This window comes from Epinephelus lanceolatus, chromosome 17 (assembly GCF_041903045.1).
Source record: "Epinephelus lanceolatus isolate andai-2023 chromosome 17, ASM4190304v1, whole genome shotgun sequence".
NCBI classification, from domain to species: domain Eukaryota; kingdom Metazoa; phylum Chordata; class Actinopteri; order Perciformes; family Serranidae; genus Epinephelus; species Epinephelus lanceolatus.
In genome coordinates, this window is record NC_135750.1 from 30,731,352 (window position 1) to 30,747,882 (window position 16,531).

General features: G+C 39.6%; 1 protein-coding gene across 1 annotated transcript; it reads left to right on the forward strand.

The window, feature by feature from the left end:
• Positions 1 to 358: 358 nt before the first annotated feature.
• pik3ap1 (phosphoinositide-3-kinase adaptor protein 1) lies at positions 359 to 16,331 on the forward strand. Its single transcript, XM_033612706.2, has 17 exons — positions 359 to 523; positions 1,361 to 1,786; positions 2,662 to 2,906; positions 3,118 to 3,262; positions 3,363 to 3,505; positions 3,593 to 3,725; positions 4,000 to 4,196; positions 4,316 to 4,493; positions 4,581 to 4,643; positions 5,467 to 5,721; positions 5,828 to 5,884; positions 6,917 to 7,110; positions 7,212 to 7,284; positions 7,493 to 7,660; positions 12,130 to 12,200; positions 13,317 to 13,417; positions 15,503 to 16,331. Exons 1-17 carry the CDS (start codon positions 493 to 495, stop codon positions 15,615 to 15,617), a joined length of 2,595 nt encoding a protein of 864 aa, XP_033468597.2. The 5' UTR covers positions 359 to 492; the 3' UTR covers positions 15,618 to 16,331.
• Positions 16,332 to 16,531: the final 200 nt, after the last annotated feature.

The window sequence follows — 16,531 nt, forward strand, 5'->3', positions numbered from 1 at the left end:
GCAGTATTTTTTGAGAACAGAGAGCAAAAGTGTATTAAAAGTGCTCCTACGTAAAATAGAAGAGGCTTTGTGTTATCTGTTTTCTGTGCCAGGGTCTGTGCCTGCCATGTCTCACAATAAACACTAACTCTTAGCTACTTCTTTCTTTTTATTTCTTAAATATTTCTTTTTAATTCTTACATTTTTGTCCTGCATAATCTACTATCTGAAAATGACTAATAAAAAACTTCCATGGGCAAGTGTAATCGCAGACATGTTGCACGACATGACACCACTGTGCTGCAGTTTCTCACTTCTTCAACTGTTTCAGGAAGTGGGGCAGTGTTACCAAAATCAGGAAACTAAGTGTTGCTATTAATACAACTGAGCAAAGGGCTATAGCTGAACGCTTATAGTCTCAGTTGAAGAGCAAAGGAGCTTGAGTAAAGGACATATTTGGACAAAGGATGCTTCTTGTGGGGTGATTTTGTGCACTTTTGAGGCTTCACAACCATGGAAGAACCCGTGTCAAGGATTAAATCAGGTAGATACGACATATTTTCTGTAAATTTATTTTCAGTTGGTTGAAAGTGGTGAAAAAAACCTAAAGACAGAGATTTTTTTTAACACAATATTGATAACTCTCTTAAAATGTTTTATCCTTTCTTTTGAAATATGTTTATTTAATTAGACTTTATTTAACAAAGCTTTGATTGACAATTCTCTGTGAGTTTATAAGAAAGAGGAAGCCAGCATCTTAGCCTTCCTGTACGGTTAAATATATATGTAGGTTATTTTAGAATTTCCCACACGTCTAAAGTCAAATCATGTTATCGGTCCATTAAGAAACAGATGGCAAGTCCCTCTGCCCCGTCATCGGGGGGAACTGTGATGAAGGTGAAATAGTCAGGTTGGATTTCTTTCCCAGTTAGCATGTACAGAGGTGAACTTGACCTGATTAAACACTGTAATGAGTCAAACAAAATTACTCTGACCAGTGTTGACACAGTGCAATGTTTGCACAACTCCTTGTTGGCTCTGTGCTGAAATATCAAACAAATCGGACATTCATTCTCTAACCACAGTCACCTTGACTTTTCACAGCCGGACAGCTGGTATGTTGTGGAGCATTTCCACGACAAACATTACCTGCTGCAACATGGAGAGCAACACATAATATGACCAGTGTCATGTCATTAGCGTAATGTTTGAGCTGATTACAGTGTTGTGAATCATTTCACGTGGTCAGGCTGAATCAGCAGTGTTTAAGGAACTAATGATCAAAAGTTTCCAATTTGACATTTCGGTAGGGCAGTTCTGAGACTGTTTGAATGCATGCACTGTATGTAATAATCACACTGTAATATGCTTGTCATTTCAGGAAAATCTGATTCACTTTCAGCACCTGAGCTGTTAATTCTGCACACGACTGAGGCACAGGAATGGGCAACATATTTGCAGCAGATCTTGAAATCCTCCAGAAAATTCCGCAAAAGGTCTATTTTGCTGTACACAGTCGACCCAGCTGATCAGCACCACGGATACGACTTTGAATGTTTCCAAAGCTGCAAGTGCGTTGTGCTGCTCATCACAGGAGCACTCCTGGACATGCTGTATGACCATGAGCTGGAGGGAGCACTTCAGAGACTCCTTTATCCTCCACATAGAGTGGTGGCGCTGCTGTGTGGTGTGCCAGAGGATGAAGTACCAGCGGACTGCTTCGAAGACTGGCCCAGCTGGAGAAAACTCTATGCTGAGGACGAGCCAGCTCTTTACATCTCCACCATTCTGGAGTCCATTGCTGACAGTATGCAAAACCTATCACACTGAATTATTTCTTCTTTCCCAAAGCTTAACAGCTTACAACTATTTAAAATTCTGATAAGCTTCTTAGAGGCTCAAAGAGCAAACAAAATCTATAAAAGAGACAGATCACCTAAATTACATAAACACATATTATGGTATCTCACTTACCCATTTGCAGATTTATGTAGTAAAGGTGTGAGATATTGAACTCTGCTCCACTGCAAAGTGTCGAAAGTAAATCAAATTTCATGCCATATCTGGTGGTCAAGATTGGACAAGAAATGTTTATTTATCTTGCCTTTCTGGAAACAATGACCTGGTTAATAAGATTAATCCACAGAACTAGCAGTTTTCCCTTGATCTGCAAGTGTAATGGGAAAACTGCGTTAACTTTTAGCCCTTTAGCCCTTTCTGAATAATTGAGGGCTGAATAAAAACACGTTTAAGCTCCGCAGAAAATGTAGGTGATCATAGAACGTAGATATCTAATAATAACTAGATAGCAAACCCCAAGCTGTCGCCTGTTCAGTCTAACTGCTTGCCTGGTGCATACGCCAAAAAGAGTTTCTAGTTTCTTGGTTTACCTCCGCATTATGCAGACACTGAATATGCAAGTTCCTGCTCAGCTCATGAACTTTACATTGTGATAATGTCATACATTTTTTAAATCTCTTTTCTCTGCTCAGTAAAGTTTTTACAAATATTAGACCTCCGTGGATCAAAAATTCAGAATAGAAAGAGTCATACTTGTTTGCAGTTTGAGGTGTCATGTCAACAGTTTTACAGACGTCACTTTTATAATGGTGGTCTATGGGGAAAATGCTTTTTAGTGCTTTTTAATTTCCTTGTTTTTTTTTTTTTTGTTTTAATTTAAAGGCAGACAAGTTGAAGCTGAACATGAGAGCGAAGCTGTAGCAGCAGCAGAGTTTCAGGTCACAGCAGCCTCTCCAACTGAAAATCCAACCACTGATAATACAGAGGAAGTGGAGTCAGAACAGCAACAAGAAACTGTCTTGAAGGGTGAAGAGGCAGTGAGCACAGGGAATTCAACGATTGGGGAACTTAGTTCACCCACGCAGCTCACCTGTCTTACCGTTCAACCAAACAGAGTTCTGTGCGGGGTAAGACTGAAGTAATAACATCATAAAAACATCAATGATAATATAAGTATGAATCAGAGCTTATGTAGCGAGTGTGTTAACAAACAGTAGTTCCCACTTTTTCTTAACTTATTGTGTGTGAGAAATAATTAAATGCAGAAATATTTATCATGTCCTAGTTAAAAATAATTACTGCAAAGCTATATTAATTCTGTTTTCCCTTTTTTTAAAGGATCGTGAGAAACTTTTTATCATTTTCACGCATAAAGTAGATGATGGGTCAGTACCTCAGGTGGAGTTTTCACCTGAAAATGGAGCTGCAAAAAGGGTCCTAGGGACAGTGGAGAATGAATACACTATAAGTGTTGCTGCACCGGGTAAGTATCCCCAGGAAATCATGTGACCACAAACTTTTCAGTGTTGATGGCAAGATCTTGAAAACTTATATCACTGTGTTTTCTGTATTTTTTCCCCTAGATATGCCTGTCGGAGTGGTTTCACTCACCATGTACACTGACCAGTCCTGTGTCAGCCTGAGTCCTGTTACATATTATACAAATATGCAAGAAGTCAGTCGCTGTCTTGAAAATGCTACTGATCCCGTTAACTTCATCTGCCAGGCAAGACAATATGTCTTATAGTAAACAGTGTTGTTTTTGCCAATGTTAGTAGCTCTCAAGTTTATGTAAGTTATTTTGTACTTTCAGGCCTTCAACTTGACGTCCAGTGCAAAAGAATCTCTGGACAAAATGCTAACTGACTCGCTAAAATCCAGGATGCCTGCCACTAGCCTTCAGCTATTTGGAATCAGACAGATTGAAGAAGACAATATGGCGACATGTGAGTACAAAACTCTGATTTCTTGTTCTGTTAATTGCCAAAGCTGATGTATTTGGGGTCATTCACCAAATAATTTCTCAAAGTTGGGGGCAGATGTGCTGTTGTTGCAAATGTATCCTGAGAACATATCTGGAAGTACTTGAAAGCATAATTATCCAGATCTGCAAAGCCTGTTTGTTCTACTATAATGAAACCTCAGAGAATGCAAACAGCTTTTATGAGTCAATACACAGTCATTCAAATGGTTTTATCTGATTTGCTTTTTGTCCTTCAGATCAGCGTAACGAGGAGCTTCCCACGCTGCTTCACTTTGCTGCTAAGTACGGCCTGAAGAAGCTGACCACCATTCTCCTTCAGTGTCCCGGGGCTCTGCAGGCTTACAGCGTGATGAACAAGTCTGGAGACTACCCAAACACGCTCGCGGAGAAGAGTGGCTTCTCTGACCTCAGACAGTTCATGGATGAATTTGTTGTAAGTCCAGTGGTGAACTTATTTTTATGTAGTATCCAACAAAGTGTTTTTCTTCTGACAGTCAGGTTCTTGGATCTTTTTACTCATTGTCTGCCTCTGTTGTGTTCAAACAAATTTAGGAGACAGCAGACATGCTCAAGTGTCACATTGAGGACTCAATCAACACAGAGGAGGGAGTAGAGGTGTATGAGTCGATGTCAGCTGCCTCTCAAGATATCATGATGAAGTACTCAGGTTGCTCAGAGGACATATATGAGTCAATGCTTGGGATTAATCCAGAATGTGCAGAGGACCTATGTAAGACTAACATGTGTTTGTTTTTCAGACTAAATGTGTGGTTAAACTGTTGCTGATACTGATGATGTTTTTTGTTGTTGTTTTCAGATGAGGTGATGACTGCAGTAGATGAGAACCCAGAGGAAGCTATGCTTAGGAAGTTCTTCCAAGGTACGCATTTTAATAACAATGATCTTAAAGGTCCAGTGTGTAGACTTAAAGGGAAACAGAGGGGTTCAGTGGCATCTTGTGGTGAGGATTGTAGATTCCAACCAGCCGAAACTTCACCTGGCAAGAATTCTCAGTCCCTTCCTCTCCAAAACAAACAGACTCTGTGATTAGAACTGGTAAGAAGACTGAATAAAGCAGTTTAATGTTACAAATCAGGGTTTCTCCTAAGCTGTTCAGCACGTGGCAGATTGGCCGCTAGACCAGCACCTCAGACCTCAACTTTTTCTCTGCTGTCTCTGATAACTGAGGTTTTTACAGTCAGGTTCTTTTTTTAAACTATCTGGAGCTGAATTATCCACGGAGCTCTCTTCCTCTCCAAAACAAACAGACCTGGTGATTTAAACTGGTAAAAACACTGAGTGAAACAATTTCATGTTTAAAAATTAGTGTTCTGACACTGCTCATCACAGAGGGGCTGCTTACTACGGTGGTGGACGTGAAACCACAAATGGCCCTATCTAGAGCCAGTTTTTGTGTTTTTTTTCCATTGTGGGCTACTGCTAGTAACATGGCAGGGCAACATGGCAATGTCTGTGGACAAAAACCCGCTTCCTATGTAGATATAAATGCCTCATTCTTAGGTAATGAAAACACAGTGATTCTTGATTATACACTGAAGAAAATATCCTTATTATATTATTCTCCATTTTTGCCAATATAACTCCCGAAATCCTACACACTGGACCTTTAAATGGAAACATTTATAATATGGCACATTAAACGTAATATAGTATGGGTAATGCAGTTACATTGTGTCCCTCAGCAAAACCACATGCCAGTGTAAACAAGGGCAACAGCGAGTACCTTAAAAATGAGGAAGAGGAAAAAGACAGTCATAATGACTTAGATCAAATTGAAGAAGAGGAGGATCCATACGATATCTTCCCAGAGGATATCTATGATACTGTGGATGCAAATGGCACCTATAACCCAAGAATCCTGAACCGTCCACCAGCCCCCATCCCCAGACCTGAGCCTGAGTCTGAACCTGAAAAGCCTATGACCTACATCTCTAGAGGTAATACGCTCTTGTCTCTTTTTCTTTCACCAAGTATTCTCTCTACACATCAAATTTAATAAAATTTCTCTCCAGACAAAAATAGATAACACAATATTTTTGAAAGTATTTTCAGATAAAGGTACGTCGCAGAATAAAACAATGGAAATGGGATATCCTGCAGGTAAAGCACATTTTAATTAATTGAAAATAGCACTGACAATCTTTTTTTCAAGTCTGTTTTTAATCAGTTACATTTTAAGTTGATTTGACCACCGTAAAACTGTTGATAATCTCACTGGTTGTGTTCAGCCTCATTGTGGATGGAGCCAAACACGTATATTTTTTTGTTTTGTAAAATATTGAAAAGGTAAATTGAACAGGCAATTTACTACACTGAAATTTGTTAATTAAAGAAGGTTGAGTTAATTATGAATTAGGAAAATATTTAGGTGATTTAATCATGTAAACCTCTTTTCAAATTTGTGGAGTCCACAAACCAGTGGGTGACATCATGGTTGCTGCGTCTAATTTTTTTTATACAGTCTTTGGTATGGGGACAGTGAGAGTGGCCTGTAAAAAAAAAAGATGCATAACTTCCAAATGGATTCACAGACTTGCACAAGATTTTGTGGAAAGATTTGTTATGAGCCAAAGGATAGCTGATAGCCAGTGGGGAGGGCACAGTGGGTTATGAGCCCATAACAAAAAGGCACTTAACTTCTAAACAGATTCACATTACATAACCAAACTCAAACTCAAACTCAAATTCATGCTTGTTGATTGCGTGTGGGCCCTATTAGCATAACCACCTCGTTTTTTTGTAGACAGTGAATGAAAATACAATTTGCTGTTCACATTTCTTGTGCAACTGTAAGAGAGGAGATAGGCGATATGAACACTATTTTTGAGAAATGTCAGTCAGGGGGAATTACCCTTTCGGTTCGAAGTTTTAACTGGTTTCACAAGTCCCTATACAATATACTGTGCTTATTTTGGCAGGCTGGTTAGGCAGGTTGTTGACTTGTACCCAGAGACACTACAGACCTGATCAAAATGCTGTGCTTCACACATCAGTGCCTCTTTGACTCTGACTTTTACTTTCACTTCATATTTTCTGCTATTCATGGGCATGAAATAATGCAGAGTGCAAACATTCACATTGGTTGATAACTCCTCTGTTTTTGTTTAATGTCAACCTTTTCCACCCATTCAGCTCGGCCTGCGGTGGATGCCCCCTCTTCTGTTTATGACCCTTATGCTGGGATGAAGACACCTGGACAGAGGCAGCTCATATCTCTGCAGGAGAGGGTGAAAGTGGGGGAAATTACTGTGGATGAGGCCGTCCAGGAGTTCAAGGCCTGGCAATTTGACCATGAACGGAGGTCTAGCTCCATACGCTATCAGCAGGTACGTCTGCTCTACAAACTTTATGGTCTGTCAGGTGCTGAGTAGTGCTCAATAAATAGATCTAACATGTGTTGTGTGTGCTTTTTTTCTTTTTTCTTAAGGAAAATCTGAAGAAATTACGAGACAGCATCACCAGACGTCACAAAGAGAGAGAAAAGTCCGGAAAGGACCTTGGTATAATAATTATTTTTTAATATTTATTTTATTTATTATGAATGAACTGGCTCTAATGCGGCTGTAATATTTATGTACACAATGAACTGACTTTAAGTGTGTTTTGCAGTTATTCGATGATTAATTCATGGGCTGTGCAAAGCAAAAAAAAAAAACATCCTGTTGTTATAAAAAGCGCTAATATTTGATGTGATCTCTCCCCTCTTAGATTACGAGATATCTGCTCCGCTGCAGAGGAGCTTGGGCTGGGGTTCCGGTGTGACATTAGAGTGTGCTGTGTATGAGCCAGCACCCAGAATGGTGGCACCACCTCCTCCAGCGACTCAGGTTATCCAGAGAGGCAGCTGGAAAACAGGCAGCACGTCCAGCACATCCAGTGAGTCCGAATCCTTCTTTATTTGTTTGTTCTGCAACACCGTGGCTCAGTGGTCAGAACCACAGACTGTATAAAAATAATGGATTAGCCACAGTGATGTCAGCCATTGGTTTGTAGACTCCTCTAAGGACTGCTTTGAAAGACTCAAGTTTGGCATTTTGCCATCTTGGATCAAAAGTGATCATGTTTGGAGAAGAGGGTGGAGCCCGAGAACACTATCTGTTGACAGCCTGTCATTTAAAGCGACCCCACCCTTCATTAGACATAACTTTAAACTGTAAAGTATACTATGCAGAATTGTCAGTTTTTCACCAGCGAAAGTGAAGGTAAAAGCCAACCCCACTTTCACTCTTGTTTGGCGTTTCACCTTGCAATATTTGCATTTTTTATGTGCTGTGTCTCTTTGATGCATGCTGCTTCAGTCTGGCACCTGGTTACTACTTTTTTTATAAAGCCCCAACCTCACCGGTGTGCTGTGGGGTGCCCACAAACATCCTGAGCACAGAGAAAAGGAGAAAATACAGGCGAGAAGATTCTCTACAGAAAAATACACTGCTACACACTTCTAATGGGTCATAAGTGATATTAAGAGAGGTTACTTATGTATGAGTTTATACATTGTTTTTAGGAAAATCCTGCACATCCTGTATATCTTTAATAACATTCAAACAGGTGACTGAAAAATTCACCTCCCATACTGTTGTTATGAAAAGGGAAATTAGCTATAGAGACCAATGCTGGGGTACCAGGCTGTAAATATGGTCATTTCTGCTGTAAATATGGGCATTGCAACATGGTGGTCTCAAGCCCGGTTCTAGGCAGGCATATATGAGGGGGCAGTCATAAATGTGAAGGGGGCATCATGCTCCAGCAGTTTTGCCGTAGGTAGAGCTGACAAATAAAAGTCACTCACTCACTCACTTGCAGGATGTGGGGATGCTGTGTGAGTGCCCTATGGAGGGTGTCAAAGCACCGTGGTCTCAAATGTGCTCGCCGCTTGTTTTGTTATTGATAACAGTGTTTTCTACATGGAATTAGGTTGTTGTTAGCTGTGTGTCCAACCCCCAACCTAAAGAAATGGATTGCACTTTGTCAGGCCTCTACCCTAAGACCTGTCCAACTTGGGTGTCCCATCTGAAGACTAAGCTCCTGCTGGTATAGCTCTTAGGGTCACTGAGGCAAGCAGACCCCCTGACCACGATACAGTGGCAATCTCTCAGGGAGGAAAACTGAAAAATAAAATAAACAAAAAATAAAATAAAAATTAAGAAAAAATAAAATAAAAATATCCTTCATCCAGGCACAACCAACATCTTAACATTTATCTTATTGGATGGCCATTAGGCATCTAGACATATGAAATAAATTTGAACCTAATAATTACAATAACCTCACTATAGCCAGTATTTACCAAAATAACCAAAACCAAACTAACAGAACTAACAAACACAACAGATATAGGCTAGAGCAGAATATTTTATATTTTTTTGTTTTGTTTTGTTTTGGGGGTTTTTTTTGGTCCTTTTTTTGTTGTTTTTTTTTTGTTAGCAATTTAACAGATTTCTCTTCACTCCACTCTCCTTTGAGCTGCTGAAAGCTGCAGGACTGAAAAGTTAATAAAAGCTTTGTAAAAATCGCTGTGATTATCAAAAAAACAGCATGCAGAACTAGAGGCTGGGCGGGGCTTTATGTAGGGGTCTGGCACACACAGGGCATTTGTCCTCAGCATGTGACATGCAGCAGGCACTCATCTCTCGCTGTGCTTGTGTGATTAAAGAAACGTTCGCACTGACAGGCTCACTCTCTATGCTCACACTGCTATATTTACTTTTGTTTTTTGTTGTTAACTATATATTAAGTATCTCACGACACGAGACGCTTCACTTTACTGCTGCATTCTGCCTCACTGAGACTGAGAAACCTGACGCCGATGCATCTTGGCTCATTTGCATACTAAATAGTGATTGGGTGTTTACTGGGGAGAGGGTCTTTGCAGACAGTAGATCACACACAGCCGGCACAAAGCACGGAGTGAAGTGGAGACAGATGAGAAAACTTTTCTGTTTTGTGCCTTTTTCGGCGGATTTGATTTGAGGGGGCAAGACATTTGTTTAAGGGGGCATTTCCCCCTCTTGCCCCTGCGTAGAACCAGCCTCGGGTGGTCTATGGGGACTGACTCGTTTTTGGGGTCAGCCTCAAGTGGCTATTAAGGGAACTGCAGTTTTGGCACATAGCTTCATTTTTCAGCCCTTGAGGTTGCTGTTTGCTCAGATATGTAACTAAACAAGACCAAAGTGCAGTTTCTCAGCTCTTGCGCTTTCTTCTTGTGTCTGCATAGCTTTCTCTTCACTTTCCAATTACATATCTGTCAGGAGCAATGTTGAATAAACTACTTTGAGTGACTGTTGTTTTGTGATGGACTGGTGACTTGCTATTGGTGTCTGCACCTGCTTGCTTGTTTGAGTCTCCACATGATGCAGGCAAGCAGGAAGAGAAAATAGCTGTTTATTACGCACTTCATAATTTTATGTGTCCCTTTGGTTTGTCTTAAAAAAAGTGAGGAGATAGAGCAGAATTATTGACTAAGGACTCCCTGAATCCCAGTTCTGATCATCAGTCAATCCTTTCTATACATCACTCTCAGGTTGTTGCTAAATGAACTCAGAAGGGATGCTCAGGACTTGCATAGTGGCACTTGGAGGCAGCAGTGATATTTGAGGCACCAACATGTGAAACTGTTGCAACTTTTTATAAAAAAAGCTTGAAGGTTTTTTTTGTCCTATTTGCCCAACTGGGCACCAGTTTGGCAGTGGGAGGTAAAAATGCTTGAAGTTAAATCCAGTGGAATAATCCAAAACTAGATTAAGAAGTGGACTGAACAGACTTAACTCTAGAATGTTTTTTTCATACCAGCAACTAAAGGGATGTTTGTCAATAAGCACATTTCTTCTGACTTCATACTAAATAAGACACTACGTTATTCCTGTGTCCTGCCTACCTTTGTCTAAAAGAAACGGTAATAGTCATGATAATGGTTACCATCCCATTACGTGTGAGAGATATGAACGCTTTAGATTTCCTCCCTTACATTTTTAGGTTGAGACCTTTTCTCAGAGCTTTGTTTCACAACACTTAACAAGCCATAGCTTCCTTATTTTGTTTCTTTACAGTATGACACACAATGTGTCAGGTATTTCTTTTGGTGGCCTGTTCCTGAATGTGGCTGTTGCTCAGTTGCAAGGAAAACATGGATTTCCCAGTAGTGTCTTTTAATTCCTGCTAATCAGAAACTACACCCTCACAACCACTTCTGAAAAAAAGACTTAACACCCTAAACTTGACATACTTACAGATAAATCCTGCTATGACTGCGCCCTTTCGCTATGATGTCTTTCAATCTGTTAACACTCCCTCTATGAATGCGAACGAGATCAAATACGAGAAAATACAGGGAAAACACATCTCTGAGGAGCTTTGGGTAATTAGTCTTGAGGAGATTCACACTTGTTCTGTTTATTCTAGGCATGGTCTCAGATTAAAAGTCATTCACAGACTCAGTTATTCAAAGACAAAATTACACACCTGATTTCTGGAAAACTCTCCAGACAGCAAATCAGCTTCAGTGCTTTGCCCTGTGATAGATGTCAGTGAACTACTTCTATTGGCCCATATAACATTTTGAATGAGTTGTTTCAGATTTCACTTTTACACTTATAGAGAGTTATAACAACAATCCTTCAGCTGCCAACCATCCTACAGCTGAGCTAAAAAAGAAAAAGTGTGTTTTAGAGGAAACAGAATGTTCCCACAGTCAGATTACTGTTTGACAAACTCAGGTTCTTTGTTAAAGACGGGCCTTGGCTAAGATCTGTCAGCCTCTTATCAGAGACATAATTAATCCTTAACAGTCACGGTATGTTTAAGTTATATTGTTTGTTCTTTCAGGGTTTTTCACGACTACTTTTATGTTTATATTGTTTTCATATGAGCTGGCTTAGAATAGTATGGGCATGGAACTATTGTTCAGTATGAATTCTTAGTTACTTGTATTTTTTATGAAGGAACTGCTACTTTAATCTCCTGTGCTTTGTATCATTTTTTTTCCACAAAAGCTTGCTTAAAGCTAAATAAAAATATCAGAAAATTGCATGTAAATATCAGAAGAGCTCCAACATCATGCTTTCAAATGCACTGATAGGTTGCCAAAGTTCGAAGAATTTGCCTCATGATTCTCAAACCCGTGGAATGAGTCTGTCTGTTCTCTGTTTATTCTCACTGTGATCGCTCATACCTCTCCCTGCAGACATGTTGTACACTGTAACATCTTTGTTGCAAGACTCAGACAGATATTTTTATCCACATTTGGTGAAGTGGTCTTACAGCATAATTCACCACAAGCACTAACCTCAGAGAAACATTTGCAATCACGTGTCTTATTTCCGCATTAACCTTGTGTTCCTTCTCACCAGGTACTGAGAGCAACAGACTAAGCACTCACAGCACCTTTAGCTACAGCAGTGGGACAGAGCCTGACTTTGAGGTGAGCTCGAATTAACAACATGAGCGTTTGCATTTTCACTGCGTGTGAAAACAGCAATCCTCACCTGACACAAACGTAACTCCTTCAGCATCACAAAGTGTTACACTGGACAGTTAGCCCCTCAATGACAAGCTTTTAATGGCTGAATTAGTGTCTATACACCAATGCAAGATCCTGCCCATTGGAAGCAACTTGGGGTTCAGTGTATAGCTCAAGGGCACTTCTGCCAACCTTGTGATTAAAGGATAGCCCGCTCTTCCTCCTGAGCCACAGCAGCCCCATTTCAAGCAGAAATGTCAAATACTCTCTAGTTAGCTTGTCATTTGTGAAGATTTGCTGCATTTCTGGATGTATATACTGTATAGATCCATAAATGCTTGATATACTGAAGTATTATACTGTTGGTCGGACAAAACAAGTACTTTAAAGATTTTGCCTTGCACTTTAGTGAAATTGTAATAACCTTAGATGACTAAATTATTAATCGATCAATCAAAAATAAAAATTAAAGATTAGATTCAGTAATCAATGCAGGCCTATGGACCTTCATCACACCCTTTTGACATGAATACGGGGTTCCAATAAGAGCATCAAAATTTAAATCTGCAGGAAAAAACCCCATCACCATTCTGATTACAGCCAGTCAAGTGATTTCTGAGAAACCATTGAGCAATACGTGACAAGCTTCAAAGATTTCACAAGAAAGAAAATGTGGGTCTTGCAGTTTGAGTACTTTAACAACTTTTGAAACTTCAAGTAGATTTGTACTTGTAAGTATTTCAGGAACTGAAGAACTGACGTAGCCAGTGACTACGGAATAAAACTGAACACTAGACTTTGTCTGCCTCGTGTAGACATGTCATGGATGTTACTAGTGCAGAGGACAGGGTCGAGTGTGCCACACCACAAGAGCAAGTGAAGATTCAATTTGGTTTATGAGTGTGAGTGCAGATGGATGAGTGAGAGGTAAATTGTGAAGCGCTGAAGTTAAAGGCACTATATAAACGGAGCTCATTTACATGAAAAATTACCTAATCTATTTATCAATAATCAAAAAGGTGTGGATGAAATTTCCATTGATCCGGTAATTTATATATTGTTTTTTTTTTTCTAAAGGACACAATAGAAAATCTTCCTCCCCCACCACGACCTCCGCGGCCCTCCGATGCTCCTCCCATTACTTCTCCACCTAGAATTCCTCCACGGATCCCAGAAAGGTTAGTTTAAAGACCAGTGAATGTGTTTACTGATGTTACTATGCCCAACAGTACAGCACTGAGCAATATGCTTCAATACAATTGTATATAAAACAATACGATACAGCAAATATATCGTATTACAACGTGGCAATGTCTAATAGCAATTCTAATAGAAGTGTAGGAGTAAGAGTGTGGACATGTGACAGAAAAAATATAGAGAGACCAGTATAGAACCTGCAGGTTGCTATAAGTGACAGTCGTAATAAAAAGGAAATGTTCACCCATCAGTGATTCACAACTGTACATTTCAGCATTTTGGAGGAAGCCAAAGTGAGACAGCGTTGAAGGCGCTAATGTTCATTCTGTGAAAACACATAAATATCTACACAGAGGTGAGAGAGCACATATTGAGAACATTTTAAAAGCTCAGATCAAAGTGATGCTAAAAGTGGTCTGATTGTTAACTATAACGGCACTGAATTCCTGTAACTTTCAGAAACTCAGCAGTCTGATTATCTTAAATGATAGAGGTCTTATCTTCAAAAACTAATGTGGGTAACATCTCAGTGTGTACCACACCATACCAGGTATAAACTCTGATACACCTCTAGTTTGTTCAGTTGTTGAACACATATTTATGGTATTATAGTGTGTTGTATATGTCATCTTTGTTTCTTGTTTATGATGCCATTTGTACATGAAGAATCTTACTTCTTTGTGAACATTAAGTCTCTAAACGTGTGTGTGTGTGTGTGTGTGTGTGTGTGTGTGTGTGTGTGCGTGTGTCAGAGAGGGAGATGTTTCATCAGTCTGTTCAGTTGGCATGCAAATACAACAGTAACAGAGTAATATGGCAGTTGCATGTCTGGCTTTTCGCATAAGCGTGATGTTGAAATCCCAACAATGCATTAATCATCAGCCAAGTTCAGCAAACTTCAATAGCTTAGTAGTTATTTGAATCGAGAAATTTAGAATGGACTAAGTAATGTTTCAGTGGCACGGTGGTGCAGTGCAAGAACCCTCTTGCTGTGAGGGGACAATGCTAGCCCTGGGGTGGGGGGAGCACTTCTGTGTGGAGTTTGCATGTTCTCCCCATGTCAGTGTGGGTTCCCTCCAGGTACTCTGGCTTCCTTTCACAGTCCAAAGACATGCAGGCTAGGCTAACTGGTGACTCTAAATTGCCTTTTGGTGTGAATTTCAGCATGAATTGTTTGCCTGTCTTTATGCATCAGCCCTGTGATAGTCTGGTAAACTGTCCAGCACCCTGTTGCACCCCACTTCTTGCCCAGTGTCAGCTGGAATAGGTTCCAGCACCCTCACGACCCCTAACACGATAAGCAGTTACAGATAACGAATGAACAAATAAATAATGTTTCTTAAATAAATGTAGGCATCATAATAATGAATCAACTGCATTTGGAGATACATAAAGAGAGAAGTAGCCTATCACTGTTTAAAATTAAATCAAATGAAATGTTAAATGAGATCACGAGAAAAAAACAAACTATATGTTGAATTAGAGCATTGAGTTTGTCCCTGTGTGTGTGTGAGTGTGTGTGAGAGCGAGAAAGAGAATGTGACATAGAGAGGGGAAGTGGAAGGTGAACTAGTGCACACTGTCTCTTTCAGTTATTAATAACTTACTCTGCCTGCTGCTTTGTCACTTTGACATTTGGTGTTTTGACATTTTTCTAGCAAGCATACTCAAACCTGTCGCATCACTACCACTTATAGCGCACAAATTTATAACCTCTTAGGTGCCTGTGGGTCAAACGCACATATTTTGGGTTGGTAAATTATCCCTAGCGTAATAAATTTAATTCCATCCAAATTCTTTTTAGGGTTGCTTATCACATTTTCTGAATTAATTATTACTTTGTGGGCCAGAGGGAAAGCTTTGGCAGGCTGCAAGTTACAATCACTGACCTACACCATGCCAAGAAAGTTTGAGGTGCTGGTGTGTCTGATGAGGCCGCATGTGTGAACTTGCGAGTTTAACTGAAAGTGATGATTACACAGTTATCCACCCTTTACTGTATACTGTATGTACTGTTGCTGTTGCATTATAGTCAATGACCTCATGAAACTGTCTGTTTCCCATAGGGTGCCAGAGAAGATGCATGAGCGCTACATATCCTGCCCGACGCGAGCACTTCCTCAAAGACCCACTCAGAGACACACAGACGCAGCACCTCCTGTACCTCGCCGCCTGCGGTGATTGACACATCGGCTTCTGCTGAATTTAGATTATAAAGTTAGAAGTATTTTAATAGAGATGGAGAAGTTAGAAAGACAGTGTAAACAAATAGGATTTTGACAAGATAAATACTCACACAGAGACAGTTTTTTTTATTTTGTTTGTTAACCTTTTATTGATTTATGTATCATTGTGTTGGTGTGTGTGTGTGTGTGTGTGTGTGTGGGTGTGTGTGGGTCTGTGATATTCAGTGTTTATGCTGTCATATGTTTTATTGTAAAAACGTGTGATGTTTTTCACCTGTAATATTTCTGGAACATTTAGATTTTACTGTCATTGTCGTTAAGTATCCTAACAAGACTTCTTATAGGTTTAGAGTACTTTAGTTCTGTTTGTCATAGGTTTAAAGTGTCATGTGTTGAAATATTGAAAATGTATTATTATTTGTTACTATGTTATTAGAAATCCTTCCTTTTATTTTGTATGTTCATACTTAATTGTGAATTGTTTTGCTATTATATTGTACTTATTTTACCTCAGATGATGTCACCATTATACTTTCTGAAGGGCTTACAGTTTGGAGGCAATATTTGTATATCTTTTTTAATAGCGAAGAATTCATTCATGGATGATCAAATGAATGAATGAAAGCCTTTAGAACGTCAGATTTGTTGTACATCAGACTTTATGTAGCTTCTTCTTTTCATAATGAAATATAAAGATAGTTTATTTGAATGAGTTCTTGTTATTGTGATTGGCTGCTTTGCAACTCCCATTGGTTTTCTGGTGCAATATGAGATTTGGTCACTGGATGGTGCTCCATATTCTTCGTTTAAAGGTGGGTTTCACTTACATATTTGCATTTGCACTTACATAGTTCCATTTATGTGAACACTTTTCCAAGTTGATTTGATCTCATTGAGCATGCAACAATT